The 17,123-nt window shown below is 37.4% G+C and overlaps 1 protein-coding gene across 1 annotated transcript in view; it reads right to left on the reverse strand.

Moving 5' to 3' along the window:
• Nucleotides 1–2,715: 2,715 nt before the first annotated feature.
• Nucleotides 2,716–17,123, reverse strand: part of LOC135714556 (sushi, von Willebrand factor type A, EGF and pentraxin domain-containing protein 1-like) — a gene marked incomplete at its 3' end in the record, with an annotated part of 45,873 nt that continues 31,465 nt past the window's right edge. The window contains exons 11-17 of the mRNA XM_065237938.1: nucleotides 16,816–17,066; nucleotides 12,371–16,726; nucleotides 12,143–12,308; nucleotides 11,828–12,073; nucleotides 10,330–11,400; nucleotides 3,948–4,049; nucleotides 2,716–3,080 (exon numbers count right to left, since the gene is read on the reverse strand). Of these exons, the coding sequence (XP_065094010.1) occupies nucleotides 2,716–3,080; nucleotides 3,948–4,049; nucleotides 10,330–11,400; nucleotides 11,828–12,073; nucleotides 12,143–12,308; nucleotides 12,371–16,726; nucleotides 16,816–17,066 (6,557 nt within the window). The remainder of the gene's footprint in view (nucleotides 3,081–3,947; nucleotides 4,050–10,329; nucleotides 11,401–11,827; nucleotides 12,074–12,142; nucleotides 12,309–12,370; nucleotides 16,727–16,815; nucleotides 17,067–17,123) is intronic.

Raw genomic sequence — 17,123 nt, forward strand, 5'->3', positions numbered from 1 at the left:
AGAACCCATATCCACATGGTTGGCATAAGCCAGTATCAGTGTCCAAATATTTCCCAGTAGGACATCGTTCTACAAACACAAAATGCAATGAAATAATATTGCTCGATTGATTTCATCGAATATAATGAGGGTTCATAATAGACTAAAATATATACGTACCCTAATTAACAAAGCACAAGCAATAAAAAATCTCAAATTGGCCACTAAATACTACAGGGGTGCACCAATAAACAAAAAACAAGTTGCAATAGAAATGAAGAAAAAGGCAATAAACAAATAAAAAGCTTCTTTTAATAATTTGAATGTGAGCGGTGAAAATGGCAAAAAGGGCAATAGTAAATAAAATACGCTCAATTATATAAGGATGAATCTCCACTAAATTATGAAATTTGAGCACTAAATAACTCACTTTCGTCACCTGCAGTTGAACATATTTTCCCATAAAAGTGGCAAAATGAGCAATGTTATATTGAATAACCGCAATAAATAAATCTAAAATGTCCCACACAAAGCGCACAGTTATCACTGTTTTAATCCAATTATGCTGTAAAATCGTGATTATTTCCCCAAGAAAAAAAATGAAAATATCTTTTAAAAACTGAAAAAGTTCCAGGATCCAGGAGATAAATGTATGCTTGAACATGAGGATGAGCCATAGTAAAATATGAATCGTTCTTAAAGAAAAGAAAATAATTCATGCAGGAAAGTAAAAATGAGCAATTAAAAACGAACACTGCGCAATATAAAATAAAACAAAATTCCAATGATATTCAGGAAATATTCCTTTAAATTGAAAGTTTATGAGCCAATAACCCCGATCAATTTCCATATGGTATTTTCAAGACAGCGATAAGTAGTGATACTGTGTCTTGGCTAACAAAGTCGATGTCGATAAAGAAGATTAACGAATGTGGGTCTCATTGAAAAAGGTACCATTAAACAAAATCAAAAGAGCACTAAAAACAGCTGTTTGAGCAATATATACGTCACAAAAGAGCACTAGAAAATGCCATTTGAGCAATATAAAGGTAAAAAAAGACACAAAAAGCACAATGAATGTCCCAGGGAAAATTTCAAAACGCTCAACAAAAATAAGAAACGAGCAAGAAACGTATAAAATTAGCACTCTGAAAAATAAATTGAGCATTTTATAGGCCATGAAGGTCACTAAGAACGAAAACAATATCTTTTGAAAACCTGCAAATCTTCATCGAACCATAGACAAACAGACATAACACTCGCATCTTGTACATCGAACACGCATTTAACGATCAATTTAAATATGTGTTAGTTGATAACACCTCCGCCGGTGGCGCCCATAGTTAATTTCCTTGCGTTTGATGTTTACACACTACTGCTACCCGCGTGCTACCCGTTACAGTGTTCTCAACAGATGGCGGTAATGTTTTAGAGAAGATGGTTTACAGTGGAAACTATTCAATGTGTTATGTCTGCTTGTCTGTGATCGAACTATCGCCTCATTTTTTTTAACAACAATCAAATGAAGGCAAGATTAAATTAACTATGGGGGCCACCGGCGGAGGTGTTATCAACTAACACATATATAAATTGACATTAAATGCGTGTTCGATGTACAATATGCGAGTGTTATGTCTGTTTCTCTATGGTTCGATGAAGATTTGCAGGTTTTCAAAAGATATTGTTTTCGTTCTTAGTGACCTTCATGGCCTATAAAATGCTCAATTTATTTTTCAGAGTGCTAATTTTATACGTTTCTTGCTCATTTCTTATTTTTTGTTGAGCGTTTTGAAATTTTCCCTTAGACATTCATTGTGCTTTTTGTGCCTTTTTTTACCTTTATATTGCTCAAATGGCATTTTCTAGTGCTCTTTTGTGACGTATATATTGCTCAAACAGCTGTTTTTAGTGCTCTTTTGATTTTGTTTAATGGTACCTTTTTCAATGAGACCCACATTCGTTAATCTTCTTTATCGACATCGACTTTGTTAGCCAAGACACAGTATCACTACTTATCGCTGTCTTGAAAATACCATATGGAAATTGATCGGGGTTATTGGCTCATAAACTTTCAATTTAAAGGAATATTTCCTGAATATCATTGGAATTTTGTTTTATTTTATATTGCGCAGTGTTCGTTTTTAATTGCTCATTTTTACTTTCCTGCATGACTTATTTTCTTTTCTTTAAGAACTATTCATATTTTATGATGGCTCATACTCATGTTCAAGCATACATTTATCTCCTAATTCCTGGAACTTTTTCAGTTTTTAAAAGATATTTTAATTTTTTTTTCTTGGGGAAATAATCACGATTTTACAGCATAATTGGATTAAAACAGTGATAACTGTGCGCTTTGTGTGGGACATTTTAGATTTATTTATTGCGGTTATTCAATATAACATTGCTCATTTTGCCACTTTTATGGGAAAATATGTTCAACTGCAGGTGACGAAAGTGAGTTATTTAGTGCTCAAATTTCATAATTTAGTGGAGATTCATCCTTATATAATTGAGCGTATTTTATTTACTATTGCCCCTTTTTGCCATTTTTACCGCTCACATTCAAATTATTAAAAGAAGCTTTTTATTTGTTTATTGCCTTTTTCTTCATTTTTATTTCAACTTGTTTTTTGTTTATTGGTGCACCCTGTAGTATTTAGTGGCCAATTTGAGATTTTTTATTGCTCATTTCGCTTTTTTTATTGATGATTAATTGTGCTGCCTTCATAATACCTTTGCATTCAGCTGCAGATCGTGCTCCGGTAATAGAAGTGACACCGGATCGGCCAGCAATGTTAGGACAGCTTTTGCACTGTAGTTGGCCAATCTCCGATTGATATGATCCTCTTGGACAGGCGATGCATGTTTTGCTCGTAGTGTTGAAATACGTACCAACAGCGCACGGAACACAGTCTGGAACCTGTACCACTTGGCCAACTGGGCATGCGTAATCAGAATTCAGTACCAGAGATGCTGGATCAGCGAACGTATTGGGAAGTATGTCCTGTACATCAAACTGATCATCTTCAAGGATAAGCTTCTCGAGTAGAGAGCGCACATCTGATCTTTCGCCGCTCGAAGAATGTAACACAGGATCGCTAAGTGAAAATTGAAGATTAATCATTTGAATACACATAATTTCATGATAACTCCAGGCGAAAATAAAATGCACACAACATTTTCGAAATGCATGCAACACTTAATGTAGTCACAGTATTCAAGGAGAAGTAATTTATTTTTATCAACGTTCATTTAATACTTTTGCCTTAACATATCAAACCTAAATAGACTCAGGAAATTGTACCATGACAACAACAAAATGGTAGCTTGGCCTGGGCAATGTCACCACGATAAACACACGGATTACAAACATATTGATATCAATGAGATAATTTGCAGCTCTAACAGTGCCTGTATGACAGCGAGAATTGTTGATTCACATGAGCAGAATCGTATTCAATTCCATAAATATTCATAAAAACCCGAAAAGATTGCTCTCTATGAAGACCGCTACGATTTTGTAACAGTCATTATAGTAATTGTATTAATTTTAGACTTAGTGATAGTTCTTTTACCGATTTAAACCCAACAAAGTAAATCAAGTGCTGTACTATCAAAGCGTCATATGCATAACAAATGAGTGAATTTTGTTTTGATTGTATGAACAAAGTTCACTTTTGGCCCTTTTTTTTAACATAATCATTTCAATTATATTTTAATAAAAAAATAAAGAAACCCGTTTTGAACAAACTCGGGAATAGGATCAAGATAGCATTTTATTATTGATGATATTTGTGGTATGATGCTTCAAGAGCAGTAAGTAGTGATACAAAATAAAAATCATAGAGTTATCCAAAGAGTTTGGTAGGTGAAGTCTTCGCTACAAATTTACCAAATGGGTGAATATAATCTAAGAGTGAATTGAATTATAATGATGATAAATCATGTTTTAAAATAACACATACTTAACCGCAGGAAATACCATCTCCAACGTATAGGTGTCGCCATTCTGTTGCCTACTTTGACGCGTTCTGTCTTCAGTGATAAATTGAGCACCATCTTTATTGCTGTTTAGGGCAATATAATTAAAACAGAGAAAGGGTTTCCAACTCAATTAAAAGGCATTTTTTTTTTAATTTATTAATTCTTGAAACGTTTCAGATTGTCTTGTTTTTTATCACCATCACCATACAAGTCGGAAATTGATGAGCCGGAAAAAGTGTTGAAACTTTGATGAATTTATTATTGATTTATTGTTAGTATTATTTTCCTTATAACTATTATTATTATTCATTAACGACACTTTACCATGATCGTGACACTCGTGTCGGGTTAATTTAATTGGTTAAATGCTTCTATGTAGAAATGATGTTAATTCTATTTCGATTAAATTGTTATTATTTTTTCATACGAGATTAATTGGCTAATAATCATATTTCCGTTTACTCTGAAATAATCAAATATATAAAAAACAGCTTCAGTCTGCTAAAGAAGCTCATAAGTAAGGAAGAATCAATCATGTTTTTTTTTGTTACATTTTAGTAACGATATGTTGTAGTTATTTTTGTGTATGGGATTCATTTTTTTTCATAACACCATGCCGCTATACACATAAGACATGTTCTATGCCAAATAGAATAGCCTTGTTACACCTCTAAACAAGGTTGCAAATACTCATTTCAGCTAAAAAAATGTTTTTTTTAAATTATGAAATAATTAGATACTATGATCATATTTTGAATAGATAAGATACAAGATGAGGTTGCAAAGAATGTGTTTGACATATTAAACCTGTTTATTTACCTTCATGAAAGGCACAATCAGTAATTTTTAACACACTCACTCACTCACTCACTCACTCAGCGATCAGTAAATCGGTGATTGTGACTCATACAAAGCAAAATTTTCAGGTTTTATGTTTCAAACGCATACTGTGTAACCTCTTCTTGTAAGTTACAAGTAAAATATGTCATCATTCTATCTTTTGGTTTTATTATTCCGAAAAACATTATTTTAGCTGAAATGAGTATTTCCAACCTTGCCTCTAAACATTGATTATGAACTTCATTTTCTCAGGAATCGAGTAGGCTGGCAAGTTTTTCAGTGTCTTCTTCAATTCTTTTCTACCCCATTTGGAACTTCACACCGGGCCTCAAATTAGTGTTCCATGAACACTGCCACAGTTGGTATTCAAAGCTCTCTATACCATTTTGTTCATTCGTACTATACACGCACAACTATACTCCCCACGGTGGGCGTTTAATTTTTACACCTGGACTATTGCTAGACTAGACCAGGAATCGAACTAACCACCTCCAGCAGACTTCCGATTTAGTTAGATGAAGAGGACTTCCATGTATTAAATTCCTTCTACAACACAGCATCACGCTCTGTAGAACTCCACAAAATAAACAGATGTTTATTTATTGGAATCATTCTTTTATTTTGTTTTTTATTTCTTCATCAACAGGCTTCTTAGCCCCAATGATGGATAAGTTGTTGCCAATGAACTAAGTTAATATACATTAAAACTACACATATGTTTCAAATTATCTAAAAACATTAAGAAATATAGCACGTAGCAGGTCACGCGAAGTTAAAATCAAATTGACTGGCAACCCGGTTGAAAACTCTCTCTATCCCAGTAATGGCTCTGTTCATTCCGTAATTGGTGCGGTGAGGTTGAGGTCGTAGCATTGCATTGTTCCGTAGAGATCTTGGTCGCACATACAAGTTGATTCGTTGTAGGATTTCAGGACAATCAACTCGACCCAGCAAGACATCAGAAACCAGCATAGCCTTAGCAACGTCTCTTCATGTACTAAGTGTATCCAGACGAATTAGCTGACATCGGTGCTCGTTGTTTGGGAAACAAAATGGATCCCGCCATGGTAGTCGACGAAGTGCGAATCGAACAAACCGCCGTTGCACTGATTCTATTCTCTCAATTCCATTTTGGTAGTGAGTGCTCCAAACAGTCGAACAGTACTCCAATGTCGACCGAACTAATGCACAGTAGAGCGCCTTTAGACAATAAATGTCCGTCAAATCTTTTGTTAACCGGAAGATAAAGCCTAGAGATTTTGAAGCTTTATTCACTACGAACGACACGTGCTGCTTGAAGGTCAACTGGGAGCCGAGGATAATTCCCAAGTCCTTTTTTCGTTCACTCTTACCAGTGGTACTCCAGAAAATGAATAATCATGGAGTTTTGGATCTTTCAGTCGAGAAAACGTAATAACTGAGCATTTTGCAGAATTTACGGTCATACGATTCATCTGGCACCAATGAGCGAATGCATCAAGTTGTTGTTGCAGAAACTGAGCGTCAGCCTCAGAATGAATCTTGAAATATAGCTTGAAGTCAGCAAACGAAAGCCTTGGTCCATCCAGCACTGCATTGACATCGTTGAAGTATAAAAGGAGGATGAATGGTCCAAGATGACTTCCCTGCGGAATCCCTGACGTGATTGGAAATGAAGCTGAAGTGGATTCGCCGATGACTACTTGCGAGCGACGACCGTTCAAGTAGGACTGGAACCAATCCAAAAGAGTTCCATGAATTCCAAGCTTTTCAAGCTTCGGTACAGCAATTTGATGGTTGACCTTATCGAATGCTGCGGATAAGTCCAAATATAGTACATCCGTTTGTGCTCGTTCAAGCATACTGTCTGTTACGTAAGAAGTGAGACATAAAAGGTTTGACGCGGTTGAACGACCGGGAAGAAACCATGCTGGTCTAGGCTTAAAAATGGCTTGCAATGAAAGAATAATTGTTCCATCACAACAAGCTCAAAGAGTTTGGAAACAGCGCATAACGAGGATATTCCGCGATAATTATCAACATTCTTCCTATCGCCGTTTTTGTGTACAGGTACAGCAGGACGAAAACACTCCGGATGAAAGCGACAAGCTGAAGATCACTTGAAGTGGCTCGAGTAAGCTGTCAATGCAGTTATTCAAAAACAATGACGGAATTCCATTGGGACCTAAGCACGTTGACACTTTTAGTTTACGTGCAGCTGCCATAATCGCATCATTGTTGACAGTGACTTCAGGCATAGCTAGCCCTGAAGGCTGTGTGTTGCTAGATGCTGATGATATCTGTCTATCGGATGGCAATTCGTTAGAGAAAATCCTAGAAAACTTCGAGGCAAACATGTCACACATGGCTTGTGGTTCAGAGGCTACGGTCCCATTCCACTTCATTTAATAAGGCAGGTCACACTCGTTACATTGCTGTTTGACATAATCCCAGAAGGATTGTGGGTGGGATTTGAGTCTTCGTTGTAACCCCGTCTGATATCGAATATAACATCTCTTGCTTACGTGTTTATAGATTATGTTCAGCTTCACGTAGTGGTCACGCAGCGATACACTCCTGTTTTTCGAAAATCTTCTTAGGGCGGCTCTCTTTTGTCTTTTCAGCCTTCGGAGTTCGGGAGTGAGCCATGGGGTACGACCAACGGCTACCGTCTTCTTGGGAACATGTCAGTCGATCGCATATGAAAGAATATGACAGAATGTCTGTGCAGCTATGTTCACTTTGGTTCCGTCAAGAATGTTCTCCCAGTCTAGTGTCTCAAGAAGAAGAATGATGCTGTGATAGTCTGCATTCCTGAAATCGTAAATGACAGGAGATGGATTGACAGTGTCTTCCTTTACATTTCTTCTCTCGATATTGAGATGCAACGGTGTATGATGAGGTACGAACTTCACCAGCGGAGCTGGGACCAACGTTATCGATGGGGCATTGTCATAGGAGCTAACAGAACATAAATCAAGGATTCTGTTGTTCTCGTTTACAGCATGATTAATCTGCTGGAGTGTAGCAGTGCTGTAGCTGTCCAGATTTGTGTGAATTTTTTTTACATAGGTTAAATCTCACAATGGGACAACTATTTTCATAAAATAATACCATGATGTGATCCTACTTATTTGAATGAAGAGAGTGGAGGGAAAGTTGTTAACTATCGATTTTAATCAAAAATTGAGATTTATACTGTAATTATGGCTTATTATTATAGCTCTTCAGTGACACTACTGTTTGTGTTTTTAATGTCATAGTTTGTTTGGGAAAAATTTTTATGGCGTAAATTTACAGTGCTGTTTCAAATAAAAGCAGTGCAAGCCAATTTCCATGTTAAATATTAGACAGGTTAGGTTATGGCTATACGTTCCTATTATGGTGTATTCCAATTATGCCTGTATAGCCATAACTGGTGCATATACACCATTATAGGAACGTTTAGCCATAGCAGGTACACCCAGTCTATACCAATTATAAATCAAACTAATAAAATTGCTATTATTTAAAAAAAAAACTATCTTATATCTCTCTTTCCGAACAAGTGCTAAAAAAAATTGGTATCTGAGGATTTTTTGAATTTAATGAAATTTTACCCATGCTTAGATCATGAATTATTTTAATCCCCGCACAGCAGCGTAGGTATTTCATTGTAACTACCCCCTTATTTGGCTGTTTTCTAATGTTTTCATGTCCAGTTTTTAATCATTAAGTTCAATAAAATTTTAAAATCCACCCCATAAAAACAGGCAGATATGCCAATATTTGAGATGGAATGCTCAATAAAAAAAAGTGGAGGCACGATAAGTAAAAGTGCACCAATAAATTTAAAAATATTCTCCATTAAAAAGGGAAATGATCGATAAAAAATGTTCCTTTAAAAAGATATGAAACGTTCTCAAAAAAGTTCCGTTATGTTCCATAAAAAATAAAATGCATCAATAAAAAATGTAAAATGTTCCATATACGTCAGAGATTGATATGGATTATTTCATCTCTTTTATTAGCATCTTTCAAATTTTTATTGTCACATATTATTTGTTATGAAACATTGAAGCATTCCCTACGGAGCATTTAATCTTTTTATCGCTGTATAGATTTACTATCTTGCCCATGATTTTTTTAATTTGATGAGTGGAGCGAGGGCGAGCGTCCAGAAAAAGCTTTTAACGATAAAATGATCCTTAAAAATAATGCAAATAAAGTTATCCAATAAAAAATATGAAATATGCCATTAAAAATAACGTTCTTTATTGGCACATTTCATATTTTTATTGAACATTTTAGTATTTTTTAGGGAACATTTCATATATTTTTAAAGAACATTGCATTTTTTATTAATATTGGATAAATACTTATATCAAAAATCAAAGAAAATTAGTTTTCCTGTGATGCTAAAGAAAATTGATGCGTAAATACATTTTTTTTCTATTTCAAACTTACCAAACTTTTTACCATCATGGTGTAGACAAAATATTTTTGCTCGTAGATTTTCTTGGATTTTCAATATAACTTTTCGTTATTAAAAAAAACAAAAAATGTTTATTTTTCACCGGTGGCTGTATGCTTCGCGTAACTCTAGCGTGAAATTTCAAAAGCACAAATGTCAGTTTCCACAAAACATATAAATATGAATTTGCTATTCTTTGTTTGCTGCGTTACTACAAACAGAGCGTACCGATTACACAATTTTATGTTTTGTGACTTTGAAAAATTAATTTTTTATGTGTTTTGGGCTTATGGTGCTCTTCCCTAGAAGCACCCTTGTTATAAATTGGTCTTGGAAACTTATATACGACTTATTTCCGGTATAAACAAGTTGCTGCAACTTTTGGGACAGAATTGTGTTACTTGGGTTGTCATCCATTCCAATTTTTCATTTGGAAATTAAATTTTCATATTTAATATTTCATCGAACGTTTTTGCCTATTTAAAACTTTTGAATTTTCCACTGAATGTTTTAAATTTATTACCGATTATTAATTTAAAAGTAACCGATTCACTACAAACCAGATCAAAATGCCAGTATCATTCCAATACATATAATAGCAGTCAGAATAACCAACCCAAATATAGATAATTTCACTATTAGACGCTATGAAAAATTGTCAAACTTTAGAAAACAACACATACGGCGTGACTTTTGACAAATAATTCACGAGTTTCAAATGCTCGATATGACGGAAATGTACGCTCATGTCGAAGTAGTTCCTACCCTACTACAGATATGTTGGTTTTGGAAAGTTTTGTGATGTAAAATAAATATCACGTTTTATAAATAAAACGTGAAATAGGTTTTTGTTTTGAATCAGTGTAGTCGTAATATTTTCATTTAATATTTAAAATTACTATATAAGACGTTGATACGATAGTGATAAAGGTCATCTCAGGTTATATAAGGAAATTAAACATATGGTTAGTGATTGATTCAGTGTAGCAGACAGCCCGATGATTAACAATTTATGAGTACAATGTAATATCAAATATAGTAATAACCGGTAGCCATAACATTCATTCCAGTTCAAAAAACGTGAAACTTACCCTGTGATAGGAATACTGGCATCCATAACGTATGTGCTCACATCTTGTTTGGCAGGTTGATTAACAGCTTGGCGTTTCACGATATCGTTTGAGTGGCGATAACGATCACATTTGACATTTATTTGAAGCTCTTTGCATTCACGTGATCCTTCGTTTGAATATGAGCAGAAGTTCCAATCTCTATTCAAAGAGTTTACAGCATTTTTTACTTTTTGACGGAGCACTCCTTGCCCTGCTTCATTACATAGAACGTCGGATGGGAATAACATTTGGATTCTGAAAATGCGTTGAGCAGGTCGTGCAGGCGAACATGATGGATACACAAGTGGTGTTGACGGATCTTCAGTTGGTCGCCAGAATCCTTCCGCACCACACGTATAAAATTCAGGAACGGTTTCCGAAAACTTCATGCCAGGGTTACAAGCAATTGAACATACCTTGAACTGTCCACCGGCACCCCAGTCTTTGCAGTTTTGCGATCCTCCGATAGGATCAGGCAATGGCGGGCAGAAATCTGATAATAATGTCACCTTGAAACTACAACTAGCTGTGTTTCCAGCGGCATCATAAGCAATATACGTGATATCATAACTGCCCCAAAGGAAACTCTGTCCAGAACGTCGACCATTTCGTTCAATTATTTTCGTTACACCAACATTATCACTGAAATGGGGTTCATCCCAATTAACAATTGAAGAACCGTTCCTGGCAATTATCCACAAATCATCCGGACAGTGTTCAACCTTGGGTGCTTCCTTATCATGTTCCAACTGTTTACATTGAGCTCCTGTGTAACCAGATTTACATTTCCTTCTGCCACATGACGAAGGAACAGATCTTTCTACACCACCAGTGCTATTTTCATATCCAGCCCAGTTCAAAATCAAATTTTTGTACAGAACAGGTTCACTACGGCAGTCTCTGACTTGCTTCTGAATTTCCGACGAAACATCTAATGCTCTACTCCAAATCTGGACCTTAGTAATTTTTCCTTGGAAGCCAGCTTCGTTGTAAGCAACAGAGTTGGTTTCATTTGGTTTTAATGCAGGACGACCAAGGACTGACCAAGCACTGAAAATAAATGATATAGTTAGTTATAGATAGTACCGTAATGCACAAAATATCGAACGGTTCGATTATTAAGACCCTTTTTTTAATTTCATAGATGTAGCTCTACTTTGCAACTTAATAAATAAGCGTGATGATTTTCAAAGATAATCCATTTCCATTTTCAAATAAACCTGCAAGAATAGCAAACTTATTTCTGACTGACGAGAAATCCGTTTTGACAGACACGAAAATCGTCCGACCAACAGCAGAGTTTTCGAACATTCTAATTTATTTTTGAAGTCTCAAATTTAAGAGAAAATTTACCAAATGTAACATAGCTTCAACTTGATAAAGTGTCAAGATTTGCGGACCAAGTATCCTTTTCGAGCCTTTGCGGTAATAGTAATGGATAGATTTCTGAAACTTTTTCAACACTGATAATACTTACTAAGCAGGCAATGTACGTCCAGCACCGTATTCAGTACGACCGGCAATCAATCCTTCGGTGATGAGCTGAAGTTGACCAGTCTTTCCATCCCATACAACTGCTACGTGATGCCACTGGCCGTCGTTGATTGTGGTGTACTCTCTGAATGCCAGGAAAGCATCCTGTATGTCTGCAAACAGTGACACTTGAACACCACTTGAGTGAGCTTGCAGGATAACACGTCTTTCCACAACATCGTGCGCGGAACTGGAATTTTAGGTAGTATCAATTAATTATAATGGCTAATATATGTTATGCTTAACTAGCTACACTTACTCAACAGCGTAGAAAGTAGCAAATATGCCCGTATCATCCTTCTGAGCAAACTGTACCCACAATGCAATTGTGAAACTATCGGGTGAACCCGTGTAGAACGGAACCTCTTGTGCAGCTGATGATCGCGTTGGATCACTGAAGTACAAGTCATAATCTACCTGAATTGCTGAAATATAAATGAAAAACGTTAATCAATCTAACATCATGAGCAACACTGAATATACGAACTTTTTCTACAATCATCTCCAGTCAAGTTGAAGGGACATTGACAGTAGAAACCTTCTGTTAAGTCAATGCATGTTGCTCCTGGTGGACATGAGTTGTCTTTACAGTCAATGATGTCTTGGTCACAATTTTCACCAGTGAACCCAGCAGGACAAACACATTTGTATCCACTTCCATGGTCCACACAGGTTGCACCGTTTTTGCAAACTTTCGCTTCGCATGCATCGTATTCATATTGGCATCCAACTCCAGCGTAGTCCATGGAACAAGAACAGTTCAATCCAGATCCATAGTCCTTACATTGTCCTCCATTCATGCACGGGTTACCGATACATCTGTCTGGTGCAGTTTCACACTGTTTGCCATCTGTTCCACTTGGACATACACAGAAGTAGTCTTCAAACAAATCAACACAACGAGCATCATTTTTACATGGATGTGCTGGTTCACATGATTCGATCAAGTGTTCACAACGATAACCGCTCCAACCAGCTGGGCATTCGCATTCATAAACTCCAACACGATCCTGGCATACGCCTCCGTTGAGACATGGTGCATCTTCACAATCATCAATATCAGTCTCACACAGTGCTCCTGTATATCCATCCCTACATTGGCAGACAAAGGTGTTGTCCTTATCGAGGCATCGGTCAGTTCCAGTGGGATTGCATGGATCACTTAAGCATTCATCAATCTCAGTTTCACACTGTAATCCAACGAACCCTGGTCGACATTTACATTGGAATCCATCAAGTTGGTCGACACATGTTGCACTGTTTTGACATGGGTTACTAGCGCAATCATCGATGAAATGCTGACAATTCTTGCCTGTGTAACCAGGTTCGCAACTACACTGATATCCATCGATCAAATCTATACAATCACCGTTGTTTTGGCATGGATCGCTTGCACAATCGTTTATATTGATGTTACAGGATTCTCCTGTCCAGCCTGGCAGGCACACACATTCGTGATAAAAGAATCTATCAATACACATGCCATGATTGCAAGGTTCCGATAGACACAAGTCTATCTTCTCTTGACACCGCTTACCAGTGAATCCATTGGGACATACACAGGCAAAATCATTTATTAAGTCCGTACAGTTTGCTCCTAACAGACATGGATTTTCTGCACAATCATCTGTGTTAGTTTCACAAAGCTGACCTTCCCAGCCTGGTAGACATTCACATTTGAAACGGCCCTGTTGAAGTGCAACACACGATGCGTCATTCTTGCAAGGATTACCATTCGCTGTACATGGATCTATCGTTATATCACATTCTTCTCCAGTGTATCCACTGCGGCACAAGCAAGTGAAATTATTATAACCAGGTTCATCCTTACACATGGCTCTCGAAGGACACGTGTCGTTACCGCAATCGCTTTTCTCTGCTTGACAATTGATACCAGAGTAGCCTTGAGCACAGGTACATTTATAACCTTGAGGATGATCTTTGCACGTACCTCCATTATAACACGGTTGAGATGCGCATTCGTCAATATCAATCTCACAACGTCTACCAGAAAAGCCTGCTGGACAGAAACATTGTATTTCATGACCCATTGGCACACATAGGCCTCCATGTTGACAAGAATTCTCATTGCACATTACTGGTTTGCATTCTTCGCGTCCTGTTGCACCAGATCCATCCGTTTTCATTCCCGTTTGACATTCATTACAGGTCAACATTCCCTCAATATTTTGATAGAAATTCTTCGGACATGGCGAGCACGGTGCAAGTCCAGTTGGTGAATATTGCCCAGGTGAACACTTTTTGCGACACTGATCATTGGATTGAGCGGCAGGTTGGAATGTAAAAGTGCTTGTGGGACAAGCCTGACAATCTTTGAATCCACCGGTAGGTGGCTCACTAGAGAATGAATGGATAGGACATTCCAGACATGGAACTAAACCGGTTGGAGAATAAGTTCCATAACCGCATACAGGTACACAAGCAGCAACGTTCTTTGACCCATCTTCTCTAGTGTACGTTCCAGATGGACATCTTAGGCATGATTCTTGGCGTTCCCTATTTTGGTAGTATCCTTTTGGACATGGAGTGCATGTTTTCTGATTTTCTCCAGCATACGTTCCAGCAGGACAATGTAAGCACCGTGGAACATCGCTAGTGTCCATATTCAAAACTTCTCCGGCTGAACAAGTAAAACCTCGTAATATGGAGCTCTTCAATGCTCTAAGTGGAGGGCATTGATTACCAATAGCAGATACATTAGATATTGGTTCAATAACAGCACTTGCATACGGCACACTTAGGTCAAAGATCAATTGCAGTGTGGATCCACAAAGATCATATAATTGAGGTTGTTTGATGGCAGGAACGATAGACAGAATAAAGTCTATTTGGATCATGTTTTCCTCCAGTAGCTTAGGAACCGATTTGATAAACGATACATTCATATTTACATTAACTGCAGAGCAACGTTGTGACAAAATATTGTTCAGATTTGGATAATATTTGCCAAGCATTTCTTGATACTGTAGTAAACAAGACGAAGCTACAGCACCATTAGCCCTGTATATTGTTGTAGCAGTAACGTGATAGTCAGCTTGTTGAGTGTTTTCAGAAACACAGTCAGGAACAACTGATGATGGCTTCCATAACCGTTTAGTTTCACATGAAAAATTCTTGACAGTATCTTCATCTGTAAATCGGAATCCTGGTTTACACGTTGCGGTACAGTCAATTCCTTTGTCGGTGGACTTGCAGTTAATATCTCCATTGTTTGGAGGCTGCAAGTCCCAGTCGACACATTGTGTTGCTTGTACTGACACCTGGAAGTTGCATGTTGCCTTATTGTTGAACCTATCGGTGGCAACTACAGTGACATTTTCAAATCCTCCAATTGGAATAGTAGCACTTTCAGGAATGTACTTAATAGTAACGTCATCAGAGTTATCCGAAACTTTAATACGTTTTCTCGTGTCGTTGAAATTTACTACGTAACTATCCTGCTTGTCAACTAACTCTATGACAAAGCTTTGCGGACAACTCAAAGATGGCGGAGTAATATCAGGTACGGTGATGTTGATTTCGCAAATAGCAACATTGCCATCGTAATCGAATGCTACATACTTTACTATAGTGTCTTGGAAAATATAAGATGGAGTCTTGAAGCTTTGAGGTTTCACTTCTAGCCTTGCAATTGATCCTGAGTTATCGATGGCCACGGGTTCTGTAAAGTTTACTGGTAGAATAGCTCCATTTTGATCACGTTTCACGATTATTGGCTGTTGAGGACAGTTTTGGAATACTGGTGGCTCATTATCTACACAAGGTGAATATCCATAATCATAACCCAGCAATGGATCAGCTGTTGGTTCATCACAGCCCATAAGTTCAAACTTCAAGCATGCGTTGTCCATATAGCTTACAATACCCAAAATGACGAATCGTGCCTGAACAAATTTCGGTAGAGTAATCATCGCTAACTCTCCATAGTTTCCTGGATCGCGCATTGTTAGATTGAAGTTAGGGAAGTACACGACATAGTTCTCATTTTCCGCCTGTTTATAGAAGAATCGAATCTCTGTGGGCCTTCCAACGATATCGTTTGTCACTACACCTTTGACAAGGATGGCTTTAATGCGATTTACTTTTCCTAAGTCTACACTAACATATGTAAAAGCTTCCTGTTTTCCGCACCATCCGGTAACGGAATTCAAACGGATGTTCTTTGCCTCATAGTTTGGTCTTTCTGAAGTTGCATTGATTGCATGATCTGGTATCTTACCGGAAGATAGCCCCAAAGGTTTGATTACCTTACATTCCGGTTCTCTGATACAAGTAATCGGTCTAGGATTAATAAGTATATAACCGGGCCTTGAACATCCAAACAACACCTCGGAACCTTGTTCATAACTCTTGGTGATCTGATACCCATCATTAGGTCTTCCCGGGTCATCACAGACAGGTCCTTCACAACGTAAATCACCAAAGTCCCACACACCATTCTCCATACACCTAACAACATTATCATTTCTAGAACTTTGTCCAGCCAATTTAAATGTATTTTGACAACCAAAGAAGAAAGAGCTCTGGTATCTGGTATCTCCTCTTTGTCCGTATTCTGCACCTGGTGTAGGCATCGGTTCTCCGCAGTCTACTCGTGGACATGATGGAAGAGTTCCGGAAAGCCAGTAATCAGGATAACCTGGTTTTGGATCGTAAACACACTGTCTGAATCCAGCAGAAATTGAATTTCGTAGATTGCGACCGGGAGAACTGCAAGTCAGTGTAACATTTTCTCGGAACGGTACTAATATACTGTCTTTATCTTGACGAAGCACTGCAAGTCCTTCGTTTTTGTCATCAGGTAGAGAGACACATTTTGCATCTTTAAAGTAAGAAAAACGAAATATCGAAGTAGTAAGCGATATAAAAGTTATCTGTTAAATAATTAAATAAATCAATTTAGAAACTTACATATACATTCTGGTACGGTGGCGTTCCACTCTCCAGTTGACATACATAGCAACGAAGTGCTTCCCGAAATGACGTATCCAAAACTACATTGGAACTGAACAACATCACCGAAATGATGATCGGTTTTGTCCGTTAGCAAATTGCCATTTTCAGGTGCACTTAGAACGGGGCACATCATCGGCACACAGGTTTTGTTCCGTTGATACACATCTGCATCGCGTTCGCCACTCTCGGAGTTTTCAATAGTAAATCTGATGGTAATGCAGAGGTTAGAATGGCAAACGTTACAAATTTGCTACCACATAAGT

Source organism: Ochlerotatus camptorhynchus, unplaced genomic scaffold, assembly GCF_037179485.1.
Source record: "Ochlerotatus camptorhynchus isolate MF236.1 unplaced genomic scaffold, CSIRO-AGI_Acam_v1.1 ptg000664l, whole genome shotgun sequence".
NCBI lineage: Eukaryota > Metazoa > Arthropoda > Insecta > Diptera > Culicidae > Ochlerotatus > Ochlerotatus camptorhynchus.